The 15,285-nt window shown below is 41.6% G+C and overlaps 1 protein-coding gene across 2 annotated transcripts in view; it reads right to left on the reverse strand.

Moving 5' to 3' along the window:
• gemin8 (gem (nuclear organelle) associated protein 8) overlaps positions 1–15,285 on the reverse strand; it is a 41,684-nt gene that overhangs the window by 12,392 nt on the left and 14,007 nt on the right. For both annotated transcript variants that reach the window (XM_063051029.1, XM_063051030.1), the window contains exon 2: positions 14,362–14,800. In XM_063051029.1, the coding sequence (XP_062907099.1) occupies positions 14,362–14,800 (439 nt within the window). The remainder of the gene's footprint in view (positions 1–14,361; positions 14,801–15,285) is intronic.

The raw sequence follows: 15,285 nt of genomic DNA on the forward strand, positions 1-15,285 counted from the left end.
TTCCTCAGCCCCTCTTATATCCATTTACCATCCCACCAAACCCCACCCTTAGAAATATCAGCAGTAGCAATTTTCTATGAAAATTTAAAGCTTGATACAGAGAAAATAAACTGAGTTGCTGGATCAAGGCACGACCGCGCAGGCACGTGGACGTCAGCGAGTTAGACCAGTGGGAAGAATTTGAAAAGAAGACAGCTCTATAGAGAAGGCATGGAAGTAGAGGGACTCAGAGTTGGAATAGGAGGGCTTTGGCGATAACAGATCGAAGCGAGGTAAGTTACTTGTGAAAAATAGAAACAGGAAGTATGTCTGTGAGGCTGGTGTTCTGCACTGGGTGTCAGATGCCGGATGTCTGGCAGACTCCTAGCCTCCCAGACGGCCACATCTGCGCCAGGTGCGTCAAGTGGCAACTCCTTAGGGACCGGGTTAGGGAACTGGAGATGCAGCTCGATGACCTTCATCTAGTCAGTGAAAGTGAGGAGGTGACAGAGAGGAGCGATAGGCAAGTAGTCACACCGGGGCCTCAGGAGACAGATAAGTGGGTAACAATCAGAGGGAAGGGCAAGAGTCAGATACTAGAGAGTACTCCTGTGGCTGACCCCTTAACAATAAGTATTCCTGCTTGAGTACTGTTGGGGGGAAGAGAACGACTTACCTGGGGGAAGCAACAGTGGCTGCGCCTCTGGGCCAGAGTCAGACCCTGTGGTTCAGAAGGGTAGGGAAAGGGAGGGGATGGCAGCAACGATGGGGAACTCTAAAGTTAGGGGGTCAGACAGGAAAGGACGCAGGAAAGAAGCACAAATGGTAGTTTGCCTCCCAGGTGCCAGGGTCTGGGATGTTTCTGATCGTGTCCACAATATCCTGAAGCAGGAAGGTGAACAGCCAGAGGTCATAGTACATATTGGTACCAACGACATAGGTAGGAAAAGGGAAGAGGTCCTGAAAACAGACTACAGGGAGTTAGGAAAGAAGCTGAGAAGCAGGACCACAAGGGTAGTAATCTCAGGATTACTGCCTGTGGCACTCGACAGTGAGTACAAGAATACAGTGAGGTGGAGAATTAATGCGTGGCTGAGAGATTGGAGCAGGGGGCAGGGATTCAGAGTTCTGGGTCATTGGGACCTCTTTTGGGACAGATGTGACAGATGGGTTGCACTTGAATCCAAGGGGGACCAATATCCTGGCAGGGAGGTTTGCTAAGACTATTGGGGAAGAGTTTAAGCTAGAATTACTCGGGGGTAGGAACTGAACTAGAGATGGAGGAAGGGGTGATTGGCTCATACACAGAAAGCTTGTAGGCAGTGTGAGGGGAAGGATAGGCAGATGATAGAGAAGGGATGCACTCAGAGTGATGGTTTGAGATGTGTCTACTTTAATGCAAGGAGTATCATGAACAAAGCAAAAGAACTCAGAGCATTGATCAGTACTTAGTGCTATGACGTTGTGGCCATTACAGAGACTTGGATGGCTCAGGGGCAGGAGTGGCTACTTGGAGTGCCAGGCTTTAGATGTTTCAGAAAGGACGGGGGGCAAAAGAGGTGGGGGCTTGGCACTACTGATCAGAGATAGTGTCATGGCTGCAGAAAAGGAGGAAGACATGGAGGGATTGTCTACGGAGTTTCTGTGGATGGAAGTTAGGAACAGGAAGGGGCCAATAACTCTACTGGGTGTATTTTATAGACCACCCAATAGTAACAGGGACATCGAGGAGCAGATAGGGAGACAGATTCTGGAACGATGCAATAATAACAGGGTTGTCGTTCTGGGAGATTTTAATTTCCCCAATATTGATTGGCATCTCTCTAGAGCAAGGGGTTTAAATGGGGTGGAGTTTGTTAGCTGTGTTCAGAAGGGTTTCCTGACACAATACAGGTGTCCCCCACTTTTCGAACGTTTGCTTTATGAAACCTCACTGTTACGAAAGACCTACAATAGTACCCTGTTTTCGCTTTCAGAAGGTGTTTTCACTGTTACAAAAAAAAAGCAGCACACGATAAAAAATTCAGCGCACGAAAAAAATCAGCGCACACCCCGAGCAGCCACTCTCCCCCAGATTCGGAACGGCATTGCTTTAACACGTGCCTGTGAGCAGCCGTTTGCAAGATGAGTTCTATGGTGTCGGAAGAGCCTAAAAGAGCTCGTAAGGGTGTTACACTTAGCGTAAAACTAGACATAATTAAGCGTTTCAATCATGGTGAACAAAGTAAGGACTAAGTGAGTTTGGCTTGTGGAAGCTGACGAAAATGATGTTGAAGAGGTTTAGACATCCCATGACCAAGAACTGATAGATGAAGAGCTGATGCAATTGGAAGAGGAAAGGATAACAATCGAAACTGAATGCAGTAGCGAAAGTGAAGCAACTACGTGTGATTTTCACTGCAATGATAACGTACGACTTTAATTTTGAAAGGGTACGTCGGTTTAGGGGATATTTACAGGATGGTTTGAGTCCTTACAAAGAACTGTATGATAGAAAAATGCGCGAGGCTCAGCATTCAAGCAAGCCTTCCACATCAGCCACAGCAGATGACGAACCTCGACCTTCGACATCGAGGCAGACAGTCATAGGAGAAGATGAGCTGCCTGCTCTAATGGAAACAGACGACGAGATGACACCCCAGTGTCCCACCAACCCAACACCCAGGCCGCGGACAGATACTGTACCGATTCACGGAGAATGCAGCAGTAGCCGGGAGGCATACAGCACATTTTTGAGAAAAAAGCCGAAATAAACATGCTAATTAATTAATCAAAGGCGATGCAATCGGCAATCGGCACTGATCTGGGCCGACAATTATGTGCCTGGCAGCACCTAATTAATTAGCATGTTTATTTCGGCTTTTTTCTTAAAGATGTGCTGGATGCCTCCCGGCTACCGCTGGACCCCTGTGTGCCTCACAGCAATGTATTGCTCGGCGGCCCAGAGGGTGGGAGCCACTGCACCAGCCAACCTGCGACGACTCAGTCTAACACACCATCATCAATGTGCGGTGCGCTGTCTTCCCAATTCCAGTAAGTGATACTACACTGTACATACATTATTTCTACTTTATATAGGCTGTGTATTGTTACGTGTTATTTGGTATGATTTAGCAGCTTCATAGTTTAAAGGTTACTAGACAGCGCTTGCACCGTGTTTTTGCCAACAGCACTTGCGTGAGATTTTCTGCCGATGGCACTTGCATGAGATTTTCGCTCCGGCGAACAGTGCAGTAATGATTGTGGAAAAGTATTTCTACTTTATATCGGCTGTGTATTTATCATATCATTCCTGTTTTTACTATATGTTACTGTTATTTTAGGTTTTATGTGTTATTTGGCACGATTTGGTAGGTGATTATTGGGTCTGCGAATGCTCACAAAATTTTCCCATATAAATAAATGGTAATTGCTTCTTCGCTTTACGATATTTCAGCTTACGAACCATTTCATAGGAACGCTCTACCTTCGGATGGTGGGGGAAACCTGTACGTAGATAAGCCTACAAGAGGAGAGGCTGTACTTGATCCGGTATTGGGAAATGAACCTGGTCAGGTGTCCAGGTGTCAGGTCTCTCAGTGAGAGAGCATTTTGGAGATAGTGATCACAATTCTATCTCCTTTACCATTGCATTGGAGAGGGCTAGAAGCAGACAAGTTAGGGAAATGTTTAATTGGAGTAAGGGAAGTATGAAGCTATCAGGCAGGAACTTTGAAGTATAAATTGGGAGCAGATGTTCTCAGGGTAATGTACAGTAGAAATGTGGCAAACGTTCAGGGGATATTTGCATGGTGTTCTGCATAGGTACGCTCCAATGAGACAGGGAAAGGATGGTATGGTACAGGAATCATGGTATACAAAAGATCTTGGATAGGTACATGGAGTTCAGAAAAATAGAGGGCTATGGGTAACCCTAGGTAATTTCTAAAGTAAGTACATATTCGGCACAGCATTGTGGGCCAAAGGACCTGTATTGTGTTGTAGGTTTTCTATGTTTTCTAAGCCAAGAAAATGTAGACTGCAGACAAAGATGCTAAAAGATGGACCACAGTTTAGCAAGAAAAATATAAGGGTTGATATAAAGAAATGAAACAGTTTTTATTAATTGCAAGAACCTTGTCAATGTTTGCGAACAGATGAATCTTGAGATGCAGTCAGTGAACATACAGGAACCAATTAGAAAGGCACTTATTTTTATTGTGAAGGAGTTAAGAATACAAATATGAGAAAGTCTTTCTTCTATTGTATAAACTCATGAGCCATATCTGGAACACAAGAAAATCTGCAGATGCTGGAAATCCAAGCAACACACTCAAAATGCTGGAGGAAGTCAGCAGGCCAGGCAGCATCTATGGAAAAGAATAAACAGTTGACATTTCAGGCCGAAACCCTTCATCAGGGCCTGAGGATGTGAAAGAGGCATCCAGATAGTATTTTACCTCCCAGATGCCAGGGTCAGAGATGTCTCTGATTTGGTTCACAGCATTCTAAAGGGAGAGAGTGAGCAGTCTGAAGTCATGGTGCACATTGGCACTAATGATATAGGAAGGAAAAGGGAGGTGGTCCTGAAGTGAGAATCTCCAGGGTAGTAATCTTAGGATTGTAGCCTGTGTCACATGCAAGTGAGGGAAAAACAGGATGATATGGCAGATGAATGTGTGGCTGAGGAATTGGTGCAGGGGTCAGAGTTTCATATTTCTGGATCTCTGGGATTTCACCTGTGGATGGTAGGACCTGTACAAAAAGGACAGCTTACACCTGATTCTGAGGGAGACCAATATCCTTGCCAGAAGTTTACTAGAGCGGAAGGGAAGCAGAGTGATAGGGCTGAAGATGAGACAGTTGGTTCTGTCAAGTGAACAATGGCGACATCCTTCAGATGTTCATGAAACTTCTTTTACTACTTCTTTCAAGTATGATTCTACTACTAAACTGCGTGTGATTGGAACCTGTGATTTACATATTTATGGTGTGTTTTTGGGCCAGTTGAGCGATCTGGCACTTTGCTGCCTCTGAGGGAGTATGGTGAGGTTTGGAGCGGAGTGTATGGCCTGGAGGCGGGACGCAAACACTCAATCAACTCCATTTCTCATTGATCTCACCAATTAAAGCATCAAGCAAGATTGAAATTAACAAGAATAAGAGAAGGTGAATGCGCGTTCAGTGCTGTCTGCCTGCGTTTGACCGATCGCCCTCTCTCTCTCTCGCTGCTGCCAGAGGAAGGTGCAGGAGTCTTGGGCAAGATTTGATTGGCACATTTTGTGAATTGGACTTGTTCTTAGAAGACCCTGCAATTCATGTTATATGCATTTCTAGTTTCTAGTTGCGCCTTTAAGTTGCTATTTTGTACGATTTTGGTCGGGGCGGATTGGCTCTGCAGCCTGCAGTTAATGAATGATATAGCACTAAATTGAAATGAACTGAACATTCCTAGACTGTTTCCTAGACTCTGTAGCTTAATGATTAATATTCTGTGTGTTATTTGCTCAGTTTTTGCTGTTTATGCAATTTTTTTGCACATTGGCTGTTTAATGTTTTCTTTGAATGAGTTCCAATGTATTTCCTTTGTTTCATGGTTGTCTGCAGGAAGATGAATCTCAGGGTTGTATACTGCATACCTAGTTTGATAATAAATGTACATTGAATTTGAGATGCAGTGCACAGTGACACCAAGGAAGAACAGACAGATGATAGGACAAAATTGCAGAATGAGCTGAAATGTAACATGGAGGCAATATCAAAAGGGGTGATGAATACAGGACTAAAGGTGTTATATTTGAATGCATGCAGGATACAGAATAAAGTAGATGATCTTGTACCGCAGTTAAGAGATTGGCAGGTATAACGATATGGGCATCACTGAGTCGTGGTAGAAAGAACACCATAGGAGCTGAACATCCAAGGATACACATTGTATTGAAAGTACAGGCAGATAGGCAGAGGGTGGGGTGGCACAGTAGCATAGTGGTTAGCACAACGCTTTAAGAGTACCAGTGACCTAGGTTCAATTTCTGCTGCTGTCTGTAAGGAGTTTGGACATTCTCCCCATGACCACATGGGTTTCCTCCGGGTGCTCCCTCCCAGTCCAAAGATCTGCCAGTTGTTAGTTAATTGGTCATTGTAAAATGTCCTGGGTTTAATCAGGAATTGCTATTCTTGAAGGGCAGGCAGGACCTAGTCTGTGCCAAATCTCATTTAAAAAAAAAGAAATCAAATCCTTAGAAAAAGGTGACAAAGGATTGAAAGATGTAGAATCCTTGCAGTTTTTTTTTACTCACAAGGGTAACCAGATGTTGATGGGAATTATATACAGGCCTCTCAACAGTAGCCAGGATGAGGGATACAAATTACAAGGAGATAGAAAAAGCATGTGAAAAAGTGTGATGTTTTGTTAGTCATGGGGGATTTTAATATGCAGCTAGATTTGGGGAAATCAGTTTAGAGCAGGATCCCAAAAAGAAGAATTTGTAGAATGCCTACAAGATGGCTTTTTAGAGCAGCTTGTAGTTGAGCCCACTAGGGGAAAAGCAATACTGAATTGGGTGTTCTGTAATGAACCAGATTTGATAAGGGAGCTTAAGGTAAAGGAACCCTTAGGAGCCAGTGATCATAATATGACAGAATTCATCCTGCAGTTTGAGAGGGAGAAGACAATGTTGAATGTATCAGTATTGCAGTAAAGGGAATTACAGAGGTATAAAAGAGGAGCAAGCCAATGATGGCAGAACAGCAATGACTAGGGTTTCTGGGGACAATTTGAAAGATGCAAGATAGATACATCCCCCAAAGATTTAGTGGTATTCTAAAGGAAGTATGAGGAAGTCAAAGACAGCACAAAAGGAACATAAGAAATAGGAGCAGGAGTAGGCTATCCGGCCCATCAAGCCTGCCCGCCATTCAATAAGAACATGGCTGATCTGTCCGTAAACTCAGCCCCATCTTCCTGCCTTTTCTCCTTAACCCTGAATTCCCCTATGTAAAAATCTATCTAACTGTATCTTAAATATATTTAGTGAAGAAGCTCCAACTGCTTCCCTGGGCAGAGAGTTTCACAGATTCACTACTCTCCTCATCTCCATCCTAAATTTCCTCCCCTGAATCTTGAGGAAATGTCCCCTAGTTGTAGTCTCACCTACCAATGGAAACAACTTTTCTACTTCTATTTATCCCTTTCACAATTTTGTATGTTTCTATAAGAAAACAGAGTGCATATAATATAGCAAAAATTAGAGGGAAGTTAAAAGATTTGGGAAGCTTATAAAAACCAACAGAAGGCTAAAAAAGCCATAAGGAGAGAAAAGGTGAAATATGAAGGTCAGCTAGCTAATAACACAGGAAGATACCAAAAGTTGTTTCAGATATATAAGGAGTGAAAGAGAGTGGATATCAGACCGCTGAGTTTTTAAGTTTTCTGAGAACACAGAAAACTCCTTTATAGGGCTCAACAGGCAAATTGTTTTTTGAGTGTCAAATAACACTGGACAACAAAGATTTTGCTTCCTGAGTACCTTTAGGTATATCTTATGGATTTTGGGCTACTGATCATGAAAATCACCATGAAATTTCCCTATCACACACCATTTTTGAAATATGTTTATTATTTCAATTCATAATTCAAGTCAATTAAAATGCTGCCTACAATGTAAGCAGGAAAGTTTCCTATCTTGTCCAGGCATGTTTGAGCATGCTTAGGTGGCACAACTGCTGCATGGCAGGACAGCTTTTAGTAATAATTACTGGGTTCAGGACTGTAAGGATGGAATTTGCTATCACCAGGCACAAAAAATTCTATGAAAGATTTTTTAAATTAATTATTTATTGCAACACCAACAAATTACATTCAATACAACCAGTTGCCAATTACATTTGACTGATTAACCCAGCGAACCCCCAACCTTCATCACCATCCCCTCCATCCCTCTCCCCTCCACCAATCAACTGAATAGTAGTACATACACAGACAAAGCATTCCTATTTTAACAAAAGATCTTTTAAGTTAGATATCAAATTTGTCTACATTATAATTGTGTTTGGTCGTGCATCATTTACTCTTGCTGATGAAAGTTCCAGGTAAGAAATGTCCAAAAAGCTCCAAAGCCAGTGAGTATTTGAAATATCATGGGGAGGTTTCCAACGCTGGACTACAATCTTCTTAGCTGCAGTCAGGCCTGCCAGCCAGATTTTGCGTGTTTTTTTCCGTAAGGGAAAGGTGGGAGTCATCATTTAGAAGATGTACAGCGGGGACCATTGGTAATTGTACCCCTGTTAGTTCTGTAAGAGTGCTGATAACCTTCCCCCACAAATCAAAAACCCCTGGACATTCCCACACAAAATGCATAAAAGAGCCAATGGCTCCATGGGGACAAAATGAGCAATAAGGGTCAGGAACCAGTCCCATTTGATGTCTAATTCTCGGTGTTAAATATGCTCTATGACAAAATTTCAAGTGTATATACTAATGATTTGGGTTTTTCGAAGCACCGGCAGCGTTATCCCAAATCGCATCCCAGTCTAAGTCTTGTCCCAATTCAGATATGTCCCTATCCCAAGCTTTCATTCCCGATGTGGGCATATAATTCTGGGAATTTAATTTATCATAGAGTGCTCCTGGAGCACTCTGTATCCAACTTAAAATGGGATGGTCCTTTAAATCTGACTCCCAGGGAACGCCGTAGACTTTACAAGCTGATCTTACTCAAAAGTAGAAGAAAAGAGAATGTTTATCAATATTATATCGCGATATCAGTTCTTGAAAGCTAAGGATAGTACTTGCCCCATTAATATCTTGAAGAATAGTAATACCTTTATCCTCCCAAGTTCTGTTAATGAATGGTTCCCCCCCCAGATAGAAAACAATTATTGTTCCATAATGGAGATGATTTACACCATACGCTTTTAAATTTTAGGAATTTTTCTGCTGCTCTCACTATACTTGTAGTGTATGGGTTAAAATTGGACCGTAATACAAATCACATTTTTTGGTAGACATACCTATAAGGAGAAAGTCCTTCAACCTTATTGGTGCTATTAGCTCCTATTCTATATTTTTCCAGGACGAAACTTTATCCTCCTCCATCCAATAGCTAAGACTTTTTAATACAAATGCCCAGTGATACAATTTAAAATTTGGACATGCCAATCCCCCATTCGACTTTTTGAATTGTAGAGCTGACCATTTTATATTGGGTCTTTTACCATTCCAAACATAGTATCGTAGTAAGGAGTCCAGTTTTTGCCAATATCCTGCTGGAGGTGCAAGTGGGATCATTGAGCTGATAAAATTAAGGCGGGGTAAGATGTTCATTTTAATGACTGATATACGGGCTGGGACTGATGCTAGCAGGTGTCTCCATCTATTAATATCTTCTTCTGTTTTTTTCAGAATTAAAGAGTAATTTGTTTTAGCCACAGATGATAGGGAAGTATTAACTTTAATACCCAAGTAGAGGACTTCATTTGTAACTTTAATCTGGGGAGGAAGAGACACCTTACTTTTATCCGTATTAATCAGCATCAGTGCTGATTTTAACAAATTAACTTTGTATCCTGAAAGAAATCCAAATTGCTCCAGTGTTTTTAAAACATAGGGGAGAGTTTGTTGAACATTTGCCATATAAACTAGCGTGTCGTCCGCGTAAAGTGATATTGAATGTGATGTTGTACCTATTGTAATAGGGGAGATTTGAGGAGAGTTTCTAATTAAATGTGCAAGCGGTTCAATAGATATATTAAAAATTAAAGGAGACAAAGGATCCCCTTGACGTGTGCCCCGTCTTATGTCAAATAACTCCGAGAAACCTCCTCCCACACATACCCGGGCTGAAGGATTAGCATACAGTGTTTGAATCATATTGATAAATTTATCGCCAAACTTAAATTCTTTCAGAACTCTCCAAATATATGGCCATTCAAGGCAATCGAACACTTTTTCAGCATCTAGAAATAGCAGGCCACAGGCAGGTGGGACTTTATGAGTTGTACTCAGTACGTGTAAGAGCTGGCGAATCTTATCAGATGCGGGACGCCCCTTGATAAAGCCCGTTTGATCTGGGCTAATTATTTTCCCAACTACTGTCTCAAGTCTACTGGCTAAGACTTTGGAAAATATCTTGAGGTCGGCATTTATCAAGGAGATTGGACGGTAATTGGCACACTCCAAGGGGTCCTAACCGGGCTTACGTATAACTGTGATCAGGGCTGTGTTTAGATCTCTATGGAAAGCGCCATTTCCAAAAGCATAATTTAATGCTTCTAACCATACTGGTCCAAGAATATCCCAAAGTGCTAGGTAAAGTTCCACAGGTATGCCATCTATGCCTGGCATACGGCCCTTATTTGTAGCTTTAACTGCTTTGAGTAGCTCATCCAGTGTAATAGGAGAGTCTAGAGTTTTGGTGTCCTCTAACGATAACGTAGGGAGGTCTAATCCACTAAAAAAAATCCGTGAAGTCATTCTCAGAAGGAACTGAGCCACTTGTATACAATTCTTGAAAGTAATTCTTGAATGTCTCGTTTATTTCCTCTGTTGAAGATACAACTCCACGTTCAGCACATCTAATTGCTGGTGTAGACCTTTTAGTTTCCTGTTGTTTGAGCGTTAGAGCTAAAAGATGGCTCGGTCTGCTGCCTTCTGCGTAATACTTATGTTTGGTTTATATGGATCACATATTCTGCCCTGTTTCTTAAGAAATCATTTAATTCTGCTTGTTTTGCTTTGAGCTTGTTTTCTTTTGTTATGGTGTATATCCCTTTGAGATCATTTTCCAAAACCTTACATTCGTCTTCTAAGGTGGAAATCTTTTGAAGCCGGCTTTTATGTAGGTGGGAACTGAACCATATAGCGTTATTTCGTAAGAAACCCTTGATGGCCCAAATTACTGTCACATCTGAGACACTATTTAAATTTAAATTAATAAATTCCGTCAGTTTTGTTCTCAGTTGTGATAGAAATTTGTCGTTTTTTAGAAGGGTGGAGTTAAACCTCCACCTAGTAGCCTTATTTTTAATTCTGCCATAATTAAAAGTAGATATGACTGGGTTGTGATCAGATAGATGTCTGGGCAAAAATTCTATTGAGTGTACTAAAGGCAGCAGACTGGAGGATATAAGAATGTAATCTATCCGAGAGAAAGTTTTATGTCTTGTGGAGAAGAAGGTATAATCTTTAGCAGATGGATTATGCACCCTCCACAAATCAGTTAAATTTAAATCCGTTAGAAAAAGGTTAAGTGCTTTGGAAGCAGATTCTTGAGAGCTTACTATAGTTGAGGAAGATTTATCGAGGTTAATATTTACCAAAGCATTCATGTCCGAACCAACATATAGTTGGTAGTCACTTAACTTCAGTAATTGTGAGGTAATTGAGGGAAAAAAATTCAACCTCAAATATAGTTGGGGCATATAGGCTAATGAATGCAACTTTTTTACCCTGAATGGATGTGCAGCAAAAAGCTAGACGTCCCTTATTGTCGGCGCCCGTCCTTTCAATTGATACATTAGTATTACGTCTCATTACTATCATACTATCATAACTCCTTTCGTACGAATACCATCAGCTGATGCCACAACGGGTTTATAAAAACGGTTTTGAACCCTGGGAATGTCAATAGGTTTAAGATGTGTTTCCTGTATCTATATCTATTTTCAATGCACAATATCTATTTTCTTTCTGCGTAAGAAATCTAAAACCTTTGAACGCTTGTAGGGAGAGTTTAATCCTCTAACATTAAATGATACAATAGTAAGATTTTCTAATTTACCTGTGTTGCTCATCTTCTCCTGGATCTGTTGTTGTAAGTTGGTGGTGGAGCCCTGAGTTACCCCCTTCCCACCCCCCCTCTCATCACCCCTCCCATTCAACCCTTTACTTTGTAACATCTGTGAGTGTCACTTAGCAATGTCAGACACTGAATATTGACATCAACCGCCCCCCTTCCAGCACCAACAAATTAGAAAGGCAAAGCAGTTCTCATAGACAATCACATCAAAGAGACAAGAAAAAGAAACCTGGGCAAACCCGTTAACCTATATAAGTAAAATCATTTCCATCTCACATATATTATAGCACATGATCAAGATCCCAACAGCTATCTTGCAAGAAACTGTTGCTTCAATAGACCGTCGCTTAGTGATGGCGCTAATGACGTCTTATCTGGTGCCCAGAAATGTAAACAAGTCTACTGGAGACATAACATTCTAAAGTTAGTCAGAGCAAACAGCTGTTTCTCAGCTTCATTCCTGATGAAGTATTGCATTTGGATATATTGAATATTACCTTAAAACTCTGACCTGCAAAAGTCAGAAACAAATTGCCCCCTTAATTAACTAAATACAAGGGTGCAACGAATGACTTTCCGATAAAAGAATAACCAGAAAACTTCACACTTAGAATGTTAACTTGCACGTGCCTGATAGATTGTGCATACAGGCAAGTCCGAGCTCTTAATGCAGTTCCATCTCCTCCTGAGCAGTGTGTGGACTTTGCCCAGGGTCTTCTTCTATATCTCCCAGCACCAATAATTTCAGAACTTCTTTCGCTTCCTCTGCCAAGTTAAACAACATCTTCATACCCTTGATATTCACTTTCAAGATCGCTGGGTATATGGGGAACGAGTCTGTCCCCTTCTGTCGAAGCTTAGCGCAGATCTCCTTGTATCCCTGCCGTTCCTGCATCGTGCCGGGGCTGTAGTCGGCGAAGAACTGCAGCTGGGTGCCATCAGGGAGAGTAGGTTTGGCTTTCCTCGCACCCTCCAGGATAGCCTGCCGGTCGGAGTACCGTAGAAGCTTAAAAATCATGGTCCGCGGTTTTGAGGAGTTGTTGGAGTAGATCCTATGAGCCCTATCGATCTCCAAAAGAGTGCTGTGGGAATTCTTAAGCGCTGGAATCCAATTAGGCAGCATCTTCTGGAGGTAACCTCTTGGATCATCGCCCTCAGCGCCTGTCGGTAAGATGACCAGCCGCACGTTGTTTCTCCTGGATCTGTCCTCCAAGTCGCTTAACTGCTTCTATATCTTAGACACCTCCGCGAGACAGGAGTTAGTAACTTTCACATTCTTGCGTGAGCAAACCTGAATGTTCTCTATTTTGTTGAAGACCGTGTCAAATTTTTTAGCGTGACTATCTGCTTGCTCCTTTAACGACCGGAGAATATTGCCATTCTCTGCCATATGCTTCTGTATGGGGTTGAGAGCCTTTTCCAGTGACTCCTTTAGCATGTGTGCTACCATTTCTTGCAGCGATTCCATCTCCGTTGCCATTGTTTGTTTAATTAGCATAGCTATTTCTCCGGATGAATCGCTAGCTTGGTGTCGTCTGCTGGTATCTTGTTTCCTGGGTGAATTTGTATCTTTTTTTGAATCCATGTCTTTAGTTAGATCTTCCTCCAACTCAACCTTGTATTAAGACCGTCTATGAGTCCTGAAGAACTTAAAAAAGGGTGGGTTGCGTGTCAGCGTTCAGTGCCGTGCTGCCATCTTGCCTCGTGCCTCACCAGAAGTCCAAGGATTTTGATATTTGAGGCAGGTGCTTCCCAGAATAACTGATGCCAAGATTAAGGAAAGCATTTTTGTTGGTCCACAAATGAAACAGGTCATCAATGACAGGCAATTTGAAGAATTTCTAGTGAGACCGGCGAAAATCACATGGAAGGCATTCAAGGAAGTTGTTGAAATTTTTCTCGGCATCTACAGAGTACCAAACTACATGCAGCTAGTTGAAAGCATGCTTCGGGTTTTTGAAGCATGAAATGCAACATGTCACTAAAGATTCATTTTCTGCATTCCCATTTAGACTTTTTCCCTGCAAATCTTGGTACTGTTAGTAACGAGCATGGTGAAATGTTTCACCAGGACATTGCGGTCATGAAGAAAAGATACCAGGGCAACTGGAATCCATCAATGCCGGTGAATTATTGTTGGACACAAGCGAGAAACCTCAGACACCGAGTACAAATAAAAACCATTAACAAAATATTTTTAACTTAGTTGAACTATTGCAAAGTATCAGCACCATCATGCAATTAAACACATTATATTCAATAAAAGTTAATTTGTTGTTTCTCCAAATTCCTACATTACAAGTAGTCTGATATTATATTTGTGTCAATCATAAACAAAAAAATTCTGAGGAAGCAACACTTTTGAAAAAAATCGTTGTCCAGTGTAATAGATTATAAATGATCAATAGTGACCCTACTTTAGAAAACCATGGTGCATCTACAACACAGCGTATATGGTCTTATTGCACATAGGTCAGAAACAAATCATTTGTTAAACAATGAAGTCTACTGGCAACATAAAAATCTGTGTAAAAGCAAACGCATAACTGGAAAAGGAAGAAGAATTGTGAAGCCTAAAAGAAAAATCTAAAGCAGTGACACTTACTTAACTCTTCCCTGTGTTTTTCTGTTTGTTCAAAGTATTGGCGTAATTCTTCAGTAATTTCCACATTGCTGACATCACATTCCAATTCATTCTCTGTGTCACTTTCCACTTCTGTGTCAGAACTTAAATCAGCTATATCCTTCAAATTTTCCTCTTCATTATCTGTGCTGCATGGGGACTGCTGCCATTTGCTTTGATTGAGATCATCTTGCTGAGCACGTCTTGAAGAATAGCATGAGGAACCATGATGCCAGTCAGTAAACTGACTTGCTGTAGATTCTGTGCTATACCAGGGTGAATGCTCAAATGATCTGATTGCCTTGTGATAAGCCCTTCTATGTTTCTGCAGCCATCCCATAGCTTGTTGGTAATGCTGCCAAAATCTGGAATACATTTTATGGTTATACCACATGTCTGATGATTGTCTCATTCTGACATCCTATTAAAAAAAACAAACAAGAAAAATATTATTGTTTCCATTTTCTCTCTCAATTTCTTCTCAACTGAAGGAATTAATTTATGTTGCAAAACAGGCACTGTTTCCAAGTGATTAGCTTTTTTAAAAAAATTGAGATACAGTGCAAAATAGGCCCCTCCAGCCCACCAAGACATGCCAGCCAGCAACCTGTAGGATGAAACTTGAGCACGCGGAGAAAACTCATGTAGTCCCTGGGAGAACATACGAACTCCTTACAGGCAGTGGCAGGAAGTGTTCAGTTATATAGCCAGACACTAAGCGTATGTATAATACAAGAATTGAAAATTACACTCCCTGATCATTCTTCTATTCTCTGCAAACAACAGGAATTCTGCAGATGCTGGAAATTCAAGCAACACACATCAAAGTTGCTGGTGAACGCAGCAGGCCAAGCAGCATCTATAGGAAGAGGCGCAGTCGACGTTTCAGGCCGAGACCCTTCGTCC

The sequence above is a fragment of the Mobula hypostoma genome, chromosome 6 (genome assembly GCF_963921235.1).
Source record: "Mobula hypostoma chromosome 6, sMobHyp1.1, whole genome shotgun sequence".
NCBI classification, from domain to species: Eukaryota; Metazoa; Chordata; class Chondrichthyes; order Myliobatiformes; family Myliobatidae; genus Mobula; species Mobula hypostoma.